The sequence below is a fragment of the Hordeum vulgare genome, chromosome 7H, assembly GCF_904849725.1.
Source record: "Hordeum vulgare subsp. vulgare chromosome 7H, MorexV3_pseudomolecules_assembly, whole genome shotgun sequence".
Classification (NCBI taxonomy): domain Eukaryota; kingdom Viridiplantae; phylum Streptophyta; class Magnoliopsida; order Poales; family Poaceae; genus Hordeum; species Hordeum vulgare.
Window position 1 is genome coordinate 1,708,488 of NC_058524.1, and position 14,123 is coordinate 1,722,610.

At 49.4% G+C, this 14,123-nt stretch overlaps 1 protein-coding gene across 1 annotated transcript; it reads left to right on the forward strand.

The window, feature by feature from the left end:
* The first annotated feature begins 9,894 nt into the window (after window positions 1-9,894).
* On the forward strand, window positions 9,895-13,632 carry LOC123407985 (disease resistance protein RGA4-like). The gene is made up of 3 exons (XM_045101228.1): window positions 9,895-11,118; window positions 11,212-13,172; window positions 13,277-13,632. Exons 1-2 carry the CDS (start codon window positions 10,253-10,255, stop codon window positions 13,151-13,153), a joined length of 2,808 nt encoding a protein of 935 aa, XP_044957163.1. The 5' UTR covers window positions 9,895-10,252; the 3' UTR covers window positions 13,154-13,172; window positions 13,277-13,632.
* The last annotated feature ends 491 nt before the right edge of the window (window positions 13,633-14,123 follow it).

The following is a 14,123-nucleotide window of genomic DNA, read 5'->3' on the forward strand; positions in this document are numbered from 1 at the left end:
GGCGCCACAAATACTTTTGCTACTGCAACAAAAGACCTTCCAACGGTGCCAGAAACAAGCGTGCTGACGGGAGAATATTCTTGTCTTGATACTCCTCAGCAACGGCACCAAGAATCCTTCTGCTACGGCTACGCCTTTAGGGACTTCCTTGGAAAATATGCAAAGGATTCCCCCTTTGCCTTGGAGCCTTGCGTTGGTGGTCCCTCGAAGCGGAAAGGGTGATGTAGCACAGCGGCAATAAGTATTTCCCTCAGTTTTGAGAACCAAGGTATCGATCCAGTGAAGGAATATCACAAGTACCTGCACAAACACAAAGAGCTTGCTCCCAACACTATGAAGGGGTTGTTAATCCCTTATAGATTGTTTGCCAAGTGAGAACTAAAAGCAACAAAAAACAAAGCAAAGTAAAAGCGAAAGTGGAAACGATAGGTGTGAATAGACCCGGGGGCCGTAGTGTTCACTAGTGGCTTCTCTCATGAAAGCAAGTAGACAGTGGGTGAACGAATTACTGTCGAGCAATTTATAGAACCGCGCAAAGTCGTGACGTTATCTATGGTAATGATTATATCTATAGGCATCACGTCCAAAACAAGTAGACCGATACTTTCTGCATCTACTACTATTACTGCACACGTCGACCTCTATCTAGCATGCATCTAGTGTATTAAGTTCATGAGAACAGAGTAACGCCTTAAGCAAGATGACATGATATAGATGGACAATCTCATATCTACGATAAAAGCCCATCTTGTTACCCTTGATGGCAACAACACGATGTGTGTCTTGCTGCCCCTTCTGTCACTGGAAAAGGTCACCACACGGTATGAACCCAAAACCAAGCACTTCTCGCATTGCAAGAATCATAGATCTAATTGGCCAAATAAAACCCAAGACTCGGAGAGACTTACAAGGATATCAAATCATGCATAAAAGAAATCAGCACAGACTCAAATATATATCATAGATAATATGATCACAAATCCACAATTCATCAGATCTCGACAAACACACCGCCAAAGAGGATTACATCGGATAGATCTCCATGAAGATCATGGAGAACTTTGTATTGAAGATCCAAGAGATATAAGAAGCCATCTAGCTACTAACTACGGACCCGTAGGTCTGAAGTGAACTACTCACGAGTCATTGGAGGGGCGATGATGTTGATGAAGAAGCCCTCCACCTCCAACGTCCCTTCTGACAGGGCACCGGGAAGGGTCTCCAGATGAGATCTCGTGGAAACGGAAGCTTGCGGCGGCGGAAAAGTGTTTTCGTGGACGCTCTGATTTTTCTGGATTTTTAGGAAATTTATAGGCCAAAGACCTAGGGCAGTGGAGCGCCAGGGGGGCCACAAGCTTGGTTGTCGCGGCCTCCCCCCTAGCCGCGGCAACAGGACTTGTGGGCCCCCTGTGGGCCCACTTGCTTGCCACTCAAGCCTCCCGATCTTCTTCCGTTCTGGAAAAATTCATTTCGGGGATTTTATTCCGTTTGGACTCCGTTCCAAAATCAGATCTGAAAAGAGTCAAAAACACAGAAAAACAGGAACTCACACTTGGCACTGAGTTAATAAGTTAGTCCCAAAAAATATATAAAAGGTAAACAAAACATCCAAAGTTGACAAGATAACAGCGTGAAACCATCAAAAATTATAGATACGTTTGAGACGTATCAAGACGCCTCCAACTGCCGCCTTCACCGAGACTCAAATAGCCGAGGTGTGAAATATTATCAGCCCCAACACACTCAAGAAGGTGGTCTCTGAGCAGAACTCGATCCCGTTACAGCAGAAGAAGCAGAAGGGACGGAAAAGAAAGAATAACAAGGGTGCGACCAGCCGGCAGCGAGTACGATCCGTGCTCAGGACGGGCCACCAATATCTAAGGATATTGAGACGAGGGTGCATGTGGCGGGTAGGCCGATGCTATCGACTAATCTGCTCAATGCTGCAACCAGTGCTATGCGGAGTCTGCATGACGGTGTTCTTTATATGGAGAAGCGGCGTCTCTCCGAGAATGATGTGGCATACCCGGTTTTCGTGGCCAAGGTGCCAGAGGGCAAGGGCTTTGTCCATAGCAACATCGGGCGTATGATCGTCCTGCGGTTTGATGACATCTTCGCTATGCTTAACCTTTATCCGCTGCACTACACCTTCATTCGGCTATTTTCACTCAGTATGGAGACGCGGATCATTAGAGACAAGACCCCGGACATCGTGATAGTCGGCCCCTTCTACATGCGTGCCAAGATCTTGGGTAGCGCTGGGGACCGGCAAGTCATGAGTTCATACCTCGAAGGCGTCATTCTGGCGAACGCAGATAAGGATAACTTCCTCGTGCCTTACTTTTCCGAGTAAGTCATCCCCTCATCGCCCCGTAACATATGATTTCTTAGATTTCGATCTTTCTTTTTCCCTAAAACTCCGTGTTTTGTGCAGTGACACACATTGCACACTCATCCACTTAAGCCCGAAATATTCCATGGCCACGTATTTTGACTCGGACCATGAGTCGAAGAAAGACTACACAAATATCAAGAAAGTTCTTGATGATGCTCTCCCCGGCTACTCCAAATCTGGAGGCACCTTCAGGAGGCCAATTTGTAGGTACGGCAAGCATGTGTTCACCCACGTAACGACGTTCCCGTGCGTCAAGCAGCCGCCTGGCAGTCAGAAGGATGCCTACTACGCCCTCCTTCACATGCGGGCGATCGTACGGGACTAGCATCACCGTATGCTACCAAATGATCTCAAAGAATGGTCCGCACGCTTGTCGGCAATCCGGGACCAGGACATCAGACAAGAATTCTTTCGCATCCAGTCGGAGTTTGTGGAAATCATCTATCAAGATGTCTTTCCTAGATCGGGGCAGTTCTACCTCATCTTTCAACCGTCCAACAGTGAAATAAATACAACGCTACAAATACAGGCTGACAACGACCGCACATTCATGACCATCACGAAAGACGGCGGCTTCATCCACGCTCTGGTCCCTGAGACGAGTCAAAAGTATTGATGTTATGTAGTTCTGAAATATTGATTAGCTCATGTTGTAAATTAACTTTAATGAACTTGTATGTCTCTTTAGTTTGGACAGTCGTTCAACTTATATGTAATCGATGCTTATATATTATCTGTGAATTGCTACTAACGTTTTGTTTGTCTAGTGCATCGAGATGCCGTCGTATGTTGTGTACAAGGGTGAGGTTACCGGAGTCTACGACGACTGGGAGGACTGTCGGAGACAGGTTCACTATTTCAGCGGTAACAGTTACAAAGGGTACACCACTAGGGCGGAGGCGGAAGCTAGATACGCGCGCTATCTAGCGGCGGAGAGGAGGGAGCGGAGGAGGAAACGGATGAAGATCAGTTTCATCATGATGATGCTCATCGTGACCGCAACCCTCTTCTATGTGATGGTAGTTTAGATATCGACTTGTAATGTGAAGAGAAACTCGCTACTCGCGGTCTCGACACTTGTAATGTTCTAACTTTATTCGGTATTTTGAATTCGGAGACTAATATGATGAATTGTATTCGAAGACTAATCTTCTATTGTATTTGATAAATCTGTTGTTTATATTCTGTGTGGTAATGTATTTTGTAACCTGTGCAAATATCAAAAAAGCAAAAAAAAATAATGGCCCCAGCGGTAGTACCACTTGAGCTGGCGGTAGTACCGCTAGAGGGTCAGTGAGTGAGGGTACCTTACTAATGACCCACCACTAGAAGGTGCGCCATTACTAACTTTCATTAGTGAATGGCCCCACTAGTAGTACCGCTTGGGGACCAGCGGTAGTACCGCTGGGCTCGTGCTGATTTTCATAGTAGTCGCGCACTATATTGCATTTTAGTGGCGCACTTTCATAAATATACTAGTGGCGCATCGGACAACAGTGCGCCATTAGTAACCAAGGATACTAGTGGCGCACCTGTGGGCATAGTAATGGCGCACCATGTGGTGCGCCATTAGTATTTGTTACTAGTGGCGTGATAATAGTGGCGCACCTATGGTGCGCCACTAATAGCTTTTTTTCTAGTAGTGGTGTTTGCGGTCAATAAGACCAAAGCTGAGTCCAAAGAAGAGTTGGTCAAGGTAGTCGATGCAAGGGTCAGTGCAGCGGTAGCTGACGTCACGGCTAACTTCACTTCTTCCATTACGAGCTTGATTCCGACAATTATCGAATGGATGAAGAACAATCCATATAAAAGGCCAACGAACTTTCCCCTTCCCAGATACGTCGGGAGCAATTGGGTGAACATCGCACCACCAGCACCTGCTCACGCCACCACTCATGGTTCCGTACCTGGTCCCGCTACTGTTCATAGCATCCCATTCTTTGTCTCTGGCGTGCTCGGCGGGGCTTCGTCTTTGGATGAGCTTGACGCCCTCATGGTAATTACGTGCCATACCCTCTTGACCAGCATATCTATAGCATTCAGTTCAATTGTCTTTCGGATGTTTGACCTCATAGACATGTCTTCGCAGGCCGGCGAAACCCCGTGCACCCTACTGTATGACATTAATGGCCAGAAGGTGGATATGGGAAAGGCAACGATCGTGAAGCTGAAGGACCACATGTTCCATAACTTACAGATGCCCCATAGCATCTTCAAACTTTGTGTGGCTAGTGTCAAAGCGTGATTCGAGGATTTGCCTCCTCCAGTACAAGTCGATGATGACGAGACCCCTAAACGGATTGGCGCATGCAAGAGCTGGTTCTTGACTTGGCCGAAGACTCTTCTTCGTGTCAAGGCGCCCGGTAACACACCAATGACAACTCCTCAACAAGGTATGAACACCACCCCACCTACCCAATTACATGCACCTTTCGTGGTGGGTGATAGCGGACGACGCGAGGGAAAGCCTCCATTAGTGCCAGATGGCGTCGCCTCGTCGAAGAAGCAAATGTTAATGATGTCATGGAGGAGGAGGATGATGACCCTAACCAGTATATCAATACCGCCCATGATGATGCTCGGGACTATGACTCAGGCTATGAGCGTGGAGATGACTTGATGCTGCCTGATTTGCCGGAGGCGGAACGTCCTAAGGCTGATTGCAAAAAGTCTCTCTTCATGCAATCCTCGCAGGAGACGCCTCCATATGTCGCCTCTAACCAACAAGAACAATGCGAGGGTCGTCCACTGATTAGGTTGATGACACTGAGGGTGGTGGTTAGTGAAGGTATTGTGGGATCACTACTTCCACCCGTCAAGAAGCAAAGGAGGAGACCAGACAAGAAAGGCTCTAAAAGCGCCAGAGCTGCTTCAAGCAGCCAGCTGCCTCTGAAGGCCCGGGAGGTAGACAAAATCCCTGTAGTAGGTGTGGAGCGTTTCCATGTCGCCGGCCACCCAATCCTACCCGAGAAAACGCTACAAGATATATTGAACAATGACCTAAGGAGACTTCATGATGATGTGCTGGCCAGAGAGAAAAGCCTTCTCATCTTGGAAAAACCAGGATATCCGCTTTACGTGGCTCAGGTTCCGGGTGGGAGGTTATACGTCGAGAGGATGCCCATGGATAAGTTCATCCTGCAATTTGACTACATCTACGACATGTTCCACATGACCAAGCTTAATTTTCAGTTCATCTGCATGTATGCACTATATCTCAAGTACGTCATCAAGCATGAGAACATAGAATATATCTGCGTCGTGGACCCGAACTATATGCACGAGACCTTCTTGGCAGTCTACAAAGAGCATCATGACTATGCAAGCAAGTACATGGGCGAGTTCATGATCGCTAATAAGGACAAGGAAACGATTCTCCTTCTTTATCATCCCACGTAAGTCATCCGCGGGTATCCTTTCGTAAGTTTTAATCATTCCTCTGCAAACATGGAGGCTAACTTGAGGTGTACTTATTTTGCATAGCGGGGGGGGGGGGGGGGGGGGGAGGCGTCCTCATCTGTCTGTACCCACAATACTCCCATGTTGTGTACTTGGACTCAGCGAAGAACATCAAGAAAAGGGATTACACTCACATAAAGAGTGTTCTCGATAGTGCCATTTTAACCTTCAGCATAACTGGTGGATATATCAAGGTGAGAAAGTATAGGAATAAAGGGCCGGTTTTCGGCCATAAGACCTACTTCTGCTGCATCCAACAACCGAGCGATAGTAAGGCTGATGGATTCTACCTCATGCATCACATGATCGAGTACCGAAGGTATAATCAATGCCTTCGCATGTCAGCTACTTCCAGCGATGCCAAGATTGTCAACTGGGCCACAAGCATAGGAAGGACACCGGATCATCTAATCTGAGCTGAGTTTTATCACGTACAGTGTGAACTTGCCCAAGTGATCATGAAGGAGGTCCTCGAAAAAACAGGGATGTTCTACCATTGGCCAATGAGGCGGGATAATGTCTACACACTGCTAATCGCTCAGCGTCTGGACCTGAAGCCTTTCACAAAGCTCAGGTGCTTACTCCCTGGCTATGAAGATTGGAGCGCCGACATGGAGGATTGACAGACGATGACAATATGTATGTTTATTTAGTACTATTGTCTTTCTATGAACCAGCATAGATCGCTCTAGTTAATTAGTTTGGGTATGAGGAACTTTTTTATTTATGTTTACTATACGTTGCTTGTATTTTACTAACTATGCCTCTTTGTGTTTTTCAAATACATTATGCTGCATATTATCGTTGAATTCATCAACTTATGATGCAGGTACATAGATCGGAGATGGCGAAGGACTGCTAGGCCGTATTCACTTGGATGGTTCGAGGAGTGTACGATCACTGGCCAGACGCTCAGGTTCGGGTGGACAGGTACCCGGGCGCTAACCACAAAGGCTCGACAGCAGAGCCAAAGTGGAAAATAGTTACTTGAGGTGGATGCTACGGCAAGAGAGGAAGCGAAACCAGTGCCTCAAGAAGTACTACATAGTCGCGCACTTGCTCATACTGATCGTTCCCTTCTTCTATATCATGGTTTAGATAGAGATGATGAAACTTGTGGACCATGCAACTGCATTTATTCGAGACATGACTTGTGTATCGCTATTTTCGAGATGTGATGATATTTGTGTTGGATAATAATGATGATGATGATGGTATGACGAGATTATTGTATGTGTATGATGATGGGCGAATAAGCCACGACGACGAGTCGGGCACGTCCAGTGCGGGTATGGGCACGCGCTGGACATGCTGGGCGCGTCGGGTCCGAGGACCAGGGCATGCGTGTGTGCGTGCGTTGGGTACATGGGCGTGTCCGTGCACCAGGGTAGAGTGTGAGTGTGTCTGTTGGCGAGCCGTGCGGCGCGATCGGATCGTCTGGTGCTGCTCAGCGCGAGACACGGGCGCACGCGTGTGTGTAGCGGGCGCGGCGAGAGGATGCAGGACGTGGAGTAGATCGCGGGCGAGTAGAGGCGTGGGTGCGTGCCCAGTACGCTGGCTCGGGGATATAAACCCACGGGATGATCGTTGTAACGAATGACATGGTCGAGTTCGGGCTCGAGGGAAGGAGAAAGTGTATGTGCGTTGGAAAAATCTCTGTGTCCACCACTGTCTGTGAACTTCTCTGAATCTCCTTCTTCCTCCTCTGGCTGATCGAGCCACGGCTGTTGGAGAGAGCAAGCGAGGGGTAGACGAGAGCTAGGGCAAGGGAGTGGCGGCTCCAACAATTGGTATCAGAGCCTCGGGTGACGGGAGGGCTCGCCGGACATGGCGTTGGTCCCGTACTCCGGCGGGACGGGGACGACGATGGCGACATCGGTCCCGATGCTGACGGGGGACAACTACACCACCTGGGCCATCAAGGTGGAGGCGGACCTCGACGCCGCAGGGCTCTGGGAGGCGGTGGCTCCGGCGGAGGACTCGGCGGCGGTGGTGATCGCCAAGAAAGACAAGCGGGCGAGGGCTTATCTGCTCCAGACGCTCGCCGACGACCTTCTGCTGCAGGTGGCTGCGAAGAAAACAGCGGCAGAGATATGGGCTAGCCTGAAGGCGCGCTTCGTCGGCGCGGACCGTGTGCGCGCGGCACGGCTGGGCACACTGCGCGGGGAGTTCGAGCTCCTGCGCATGGCGAGCGACGAGTCACTGGATACGTTCGCGGGGAAGATCAGTGGCATGGCGGCGCGCTACGCCGGGCTGGGAGCGACTCTCGACGACGCGGCTATGGTGAAGAAGCTCCTGGACTGCGTCCCGGATCGCCTGTACGCGGCAGTCGCCGGGATGGAGCAGTTTTGTGACATGCCGACATTGCTGTTCGAGGACGCGCTCGGACGCCTGAAGGCGTTCGACGAGCGGCTGTGTCGGCGCGGGCAGACGGACGGCGAACAGCTCATGCTCACCGCGGCACAGTGGCGTGCGCGTGAGCGGCGTCGGGATGGTGCGCGTGGAGGGGACGACAACGACGGCACGGCATGCACAACATCGGGCGGCACGGACAACCGTCGTGGGAAGTGCTACAAGTGCGGCGTGAGGGGACATTTTAAGAGGGAGTGCCCTCTACTACGGAAGGAGCCGGCCGCGGGGCATGCACTGATGATGGACGCCGACGTCGAGGACGCCGGGCTGCTCTGAGCCGCGGCTTAGGGCGTGAATGATGGGCGAATAAGCCACGGCGACGAGCCGGGCACGTCCAGTGCGGGTATGGGCGCGCGCTGGACATGCTGGGCGCGTCGGGTCCGAGGACCAGGGCGTGCGTGTGTGCGCGCGTTGGGTGCATGGGCGTGTCCGTGCACCAGGGTAGAGTGTGAGTGTGTCTGTTGGCGAGCCGTGCGGCGCGATCGGATCGTCTGGTGCTGCTCAGCGCGAGACGCGGGCGCACGCGTGTGTGTAGCGGGCGCGGCGAGAGCATGCAGGACGTGGAGTAGATCGCGGGCGAGTAGAGGCGTGGGTGCGTGCCCAATACGCTTGCTCGGGGATATAAACCCACGGGATGATCGTTGTAACGAATGACATGGTCGAGTTCGGGCTCGAGGGAAGGAGAAAGCGTATGTGCGTTGGAAAAATCTCTGTGTCCACCACTGTCTCCGAACTTCTCTGAATCTCCTTCTTCCTCCTCTGACTGATCGAGCCACGGCTGTTGGAGAGAGCAAGCGAGGGGTAGGCGAGAGCTAGGGCAAGGGAGTGGCGGCTCCAACATATGATACGACGAGAATAATGTATGTTTATAGAGCATGCACAAATACGTAAAGGAGAATTAAATATTTGAAAGCAGGAATATTAGCAGCGGTAGATGTGTAGTGACAGCGCTGGTTTAGCAGCAGTGCTTGTTGTTTTCCAGCGCTACTGCTAGCCGTCCTTACCAGTAGCGCTACTGATACTACTTAGTTGTTGCGCTTTAGTAGTGGCGCTGTCACCAGCGCTATTGGTATGGGTAATTCCAACGCTACTACTAAGCTTTCTTCTAATAGTAATCCTCCACAAATCCTGTTGATTGGACGGCGTGTGATTTTCATCTTGTGTTATGTGGAAACTTGTGAAAATATAACTATATTGGTAGATGTGGTGTGAAAGACTTACGAGTTCATTGGGCTATTGAACGAAATGCAAAGTTGATTCTCACTGCGTGCTAGACTGACAATTTGAAATAAACTACAAATGCAGCGCCAGCTGCTTGGACCGATGAGGCTGATAACCGAGAGACAAGGCGTCAAAGGTCCAGAGTTCATTAGTGCATCAAACGTAAATTTTTTTTTCTTTCAAATTGGCACTGCAAGCATCCACAGCGAGCCAAACTACTACCTGTACTGCTTGGATCAATGAGGTGGAGAAACTGGAGATAAGTTTGAACAACTTTCGAGATTGAGGATGCTTGCAGTGCTTTAGTAATAGATTAGTGAACTCTAAGCCGCCCCAGTTCTTTATGTTTTCCTCACCTCCCAAGGTTGCATCTGAATCTTGCTCGTCTACTGGCAGCTTACTGAGGTATCAAGGGCAATGGAAATCATTATGCAGTGCACAGTGCTTTCAGTTGAGCCTCCTAACGGGTCTAGGTAGCTTAGCTTAGCTGAACTTCATCCCTGCCATGGATGTTCTCACCCGTGAAAACTCCATGATGTGATCTTGCAACCAAACGCACACCACGCACACCCACACCCACAAACAGGGATGTTCTTATTCGTGAAAACTCCATGATGTGATCTTGCAACCATACGCACACCACTCACACCCACACCCAAACCCACAAACAGGGATGTTCTCATTCGTGAAAACTCCATGATGTGATCTTGCAACCATACGCACACCCACACCCACACACCCACAAAGTGAGAGAGAAAAAGAGCGATGGAGGTTGTGGCGACGGTCGCGGCCACCTCATTCGTGGAGTGGCTGGTGCCGAAGCTCTTTGATACCTTGGTGGAAAAGCACAAGCTCAGGAATGATCTCAAGATGGACATCAACTACATCAAGAACGAGTTTGCTATGATTTCGTCCGTCATCCAGGATGATGATCGCAGCAGCGGCTGCCGTGGCCGCCGTGAAGATGTGAATATGGTGTGGATCAACATGGTGCGTGAATTGGCGCACGCCATAGAGGACTGCATCGACCGCTTCATGCACCGTGTGACGGCCGACCCAGACACTGGGAGACTGTGTCAGGCTGTCCACCGGGCGAAGACGGTAAGGGCCCGAAGCAAGTTTGCTGAGGAGATCCGGCAGCTCAGGAAGACATCGGAGGATATATTCAAGCTGAGAGTCACATACAGCAACACTAGCAGCAGTAGCACCTCCTCACCAAGGCGTTCCTTGTCGTCTGAGCAGACAGACATGCCGATGCCGCCGACTGCAATTGAGGACGACGACGATGGCAGCCATTCAGCAGCATCCACGGCCGTGCCCGTGGGTATGGATGGTCCCCGCAACGAGATTCTGGATCTTATCCAGCAGGAGCAGCAGCTGAAAGTGATTACCATTGTGGGGTTCCATGGTATGGGGAAGACTCTTCTTGCAAATCATGTGTACAAGGCAATCGAGAGCCAACACGAATACGAAGCAAGGGCTTGGGTCCCTCCAAGGAAACTAGGGGAGAGCTGGGCACCCGCCCAAGTTCTCAAGGACATACTCTCGCAGCTTGGCCACCTTCCCCTGCCCACCAGTGGTGGTCTCGCCCAGCTTAAGGCAAGCATCAAACAATGCATTGGCACCAAGAGGTAGCTCATTCATTCTCTATTTTTCTCTGCTTGCTTCATCTACTATTGATGTCTAATTGGTTTATTATATGTTTTATATATTTGGGTACCTAGGTTTTTCATTGTAATTGATGACTTGCGGAAACCAGCATATTGGCGCGATATGAAAGTGGCCTTTGCCGGGTTAAGCGGCAGATTTCTGGTGACAACGACCATTCAGCGCGTGGCAAATATCTGCAGCAGCTCAGTTGTTCATGATCATGTGTACACAATGGCAACTCTTGCCGACCAACACTCAAGACTATTGTTCTTCAAGGAAGCTTTCCAAGACGACGATCCACCACCCGATGCCAAGGAGCTCGGCTCTGCAGTGCTCAAGAAATGTGATGGTCTTCCCCTTGCACTTGTCACCACCGCTAGGTTCTTGCAAAGCATGGGCAGTCCAACACCCATGAAATGGGCAAAGTTATGCGCTGACCTGGGTACACATCTGGAGAGAGATGAGCTATTTGCAAGAATGAGGCGTGTGCTTGTGCAGAGCTACATCAGCCTTGATAGCGAGGTTGACAGGATATTCTTGTTATATTTGAGTACCTACCCAAGTGGCCGTCCTATCAGGAGATCAACCCTCATATGGAAGTGGTTAGCCGAGGGGTTTTCACCAGGAAACATTACAGGCAGCAGTGCCCTCGACGCCGCTGCCAGCTGTTTTGAGAAGCTAGTTGACCGGAGTATCATCCAACCTATTATTGATGCCGGTGGTAACAGCACAGAGGTGAAGACATGCCATACGCATGGCATGATGCTGGAGTTTGTCATCCGCAAGTCCATGTCTGACAACTTTCTTACCTTGTTGTGTGATCAACCGTCTGCTCCACCCCTACCCAGTAAAATCCGTCGGCTGTCTCTTCATCATGCGAGGCCCAGAGAAGTGAATGATTTGTCTCTTGTCCGGTCATTGACTGTCTCCGGCGAGACGCACCCATCAATCCTAGACTTTTCCAAGTATGAACTCATGCGGGTTTTGGATCTGGGAGAGTATGACCATCAGTTGGGGGATACCGATCTCAAGTTGGTATGCAGTAGCCTGTTGCTGCTGAGGTACCTAAGCCTCGGAGCCGCTGTCACGGCGCTTCCAAAAAATATCAAGAAGCTTAAGTTCTTGGAGACGCTCGATGTAACAAGGACAAAGATAGAGATTCTGCCAACACAAGTCATGGAGCTGCCACGTTTACTTCGTCTGTTTGGGAAGTTCAAGCTCAAACAAGATGTAGGAGCCCGCAGAATGAGTAAGCTACAGGCTTGGTTGTCAGCCAACAGCAAATTGGAAACAGTAGCAGGATTTGTCGTGGACAGCAACAAGAGCCAAGGATTTGCACAGCTCATGGATCATATGAAGCATTTGACAAAGGTGAAAATATGGTATGAGTCTCACGCCGATGCCAGCAGCACAAGTACTCTTTCGAAGGCCATCAAAGGGTTCATCGAGGAAGGCACCAATTTCACAACTTCACATGCACTCTCACTCATTCTCAGTGGTGAAGGGTCTCAAGACTTGCTGAATTTCACCCTGGAAAATGACAAGTCCTACTATCTTAGCTCACTCAAGCTACAAGGGGACAGCATATTCAGCCTCCCTCCCTTTGTTACCATGTTGGCTGGTCTCAATAAACTGTGCCTTTCATTCCCTCATCAACTGAGCAGTGACATTATTGCTGTCCTGAGCAGAATGTGCGGCCTGAAGCAGCTGAAGCTGACTGCAACTCAACTGGACAAGCACATCATCGGACAAGATGCATTCAAAATCCTGCAACACCTATGCATCACGGTGGAAGTGATGACTGAGCTGGAAATCCAAGATGGAGCTCTGCCATGCCTCAAGTCGCTCCGGCTGCTATGTAAAGATCTAGATGGCTTTTCCGGCACATCGGCGATCAAGTACTTCAAACATCTCCAGGAGATTGCTCTTCATCGTGAAGTGGGTGGTGACACAAAACAGAAGTGGAAAGAAGCAGCAAGGGAACACCCAAGACGTCCCAAGCTCTTGTTTGTCTAGACGGCACATCCACATCCAGGTAATGAATTGTGTCGTACTTGCCTTGCATTGAGCTTCCTTCTCAATTCTCCACAGTGGCACAGTTCACATCCTGGTAATGCATGACACTTTTTTATTGTGCAGGCAGTACAGGCTGCAACTTGCTAATGGCACAGTTCACACTCTGGTATGCCGCTTATTGGTTGATGGCCATTCATCAACATGATCAAGTGCGTCGAATAATTTAGTCCTCTTTGCGCTCGTGTCGATTAAATGCGTTCCCCGCCGTTCGTACTTTTATGTTGTGTCACCACTAGGACTTATTTATTTTTAAAGAATCAAAGTTAATGACCTGTTAAGCGGAGCAAACCATTTTCTTTTCAAGAACTATGGTGACTTCCTGCTGTAATAAATAAGTTTACTCTGTTTGTTGTTGGACATGTATTTGGCTATTTCGGTTCTAGTCAACTTAATTGGCTTCTACGGAGTATTATCTCTTACAAATTTAGCACTACAAATATCCTAGTACTTGTTTGGGATAAATTCTGAAATCTTAATTATTGGCTGGTAAGGTACCTATCTATCCTGTCTTTCTATTTAACAAGGATAATACACACTAGACTGTGTGATACTCGATCTACGGCATCAGAAACCCCTAGCTACCTAGGTATAGACCGAACAGGTAAGTATGAAGACGCGACAACTCCACTCCAGCTCGCGACCTCTACCGCCACCGCCGCCTCCAGCTTGATCGATCATGAACATCAGGTACACCAAGCTGGAGCTGGAGAAACCAAGCAAGCAAGCCATCCAGCGCTCATTGGTTGACAATCACACACCAAACCAATCCGATCAATCTTGGAGTGATATGTGTAGTTAGTTTGTAAAATTTACTGGAGAGGTTAGAAATTTGATGGCTGTCATAGTTGCTGCTTTAGTTTAGAGTACATGGATAGCTAGAAATGATGTCTCCAAAAACATGTTTCCTACT

Coding starts and splice junctions, on each gene's coding strand:
- LOC123407985 (XM_045101228.1), top strand. CDS start 10,253: ATGGAGGTTGTGGCGACGGTCGCGGCCACCTCATTCGTGGAGTGGCTG. Junction 11,119..11,211: donor CAATGCATTGGCACCAAGAG/GTAGCTCATTCA, acceptor TTGGGTACCTAG/GTTTTTCATTGTAATTGATG.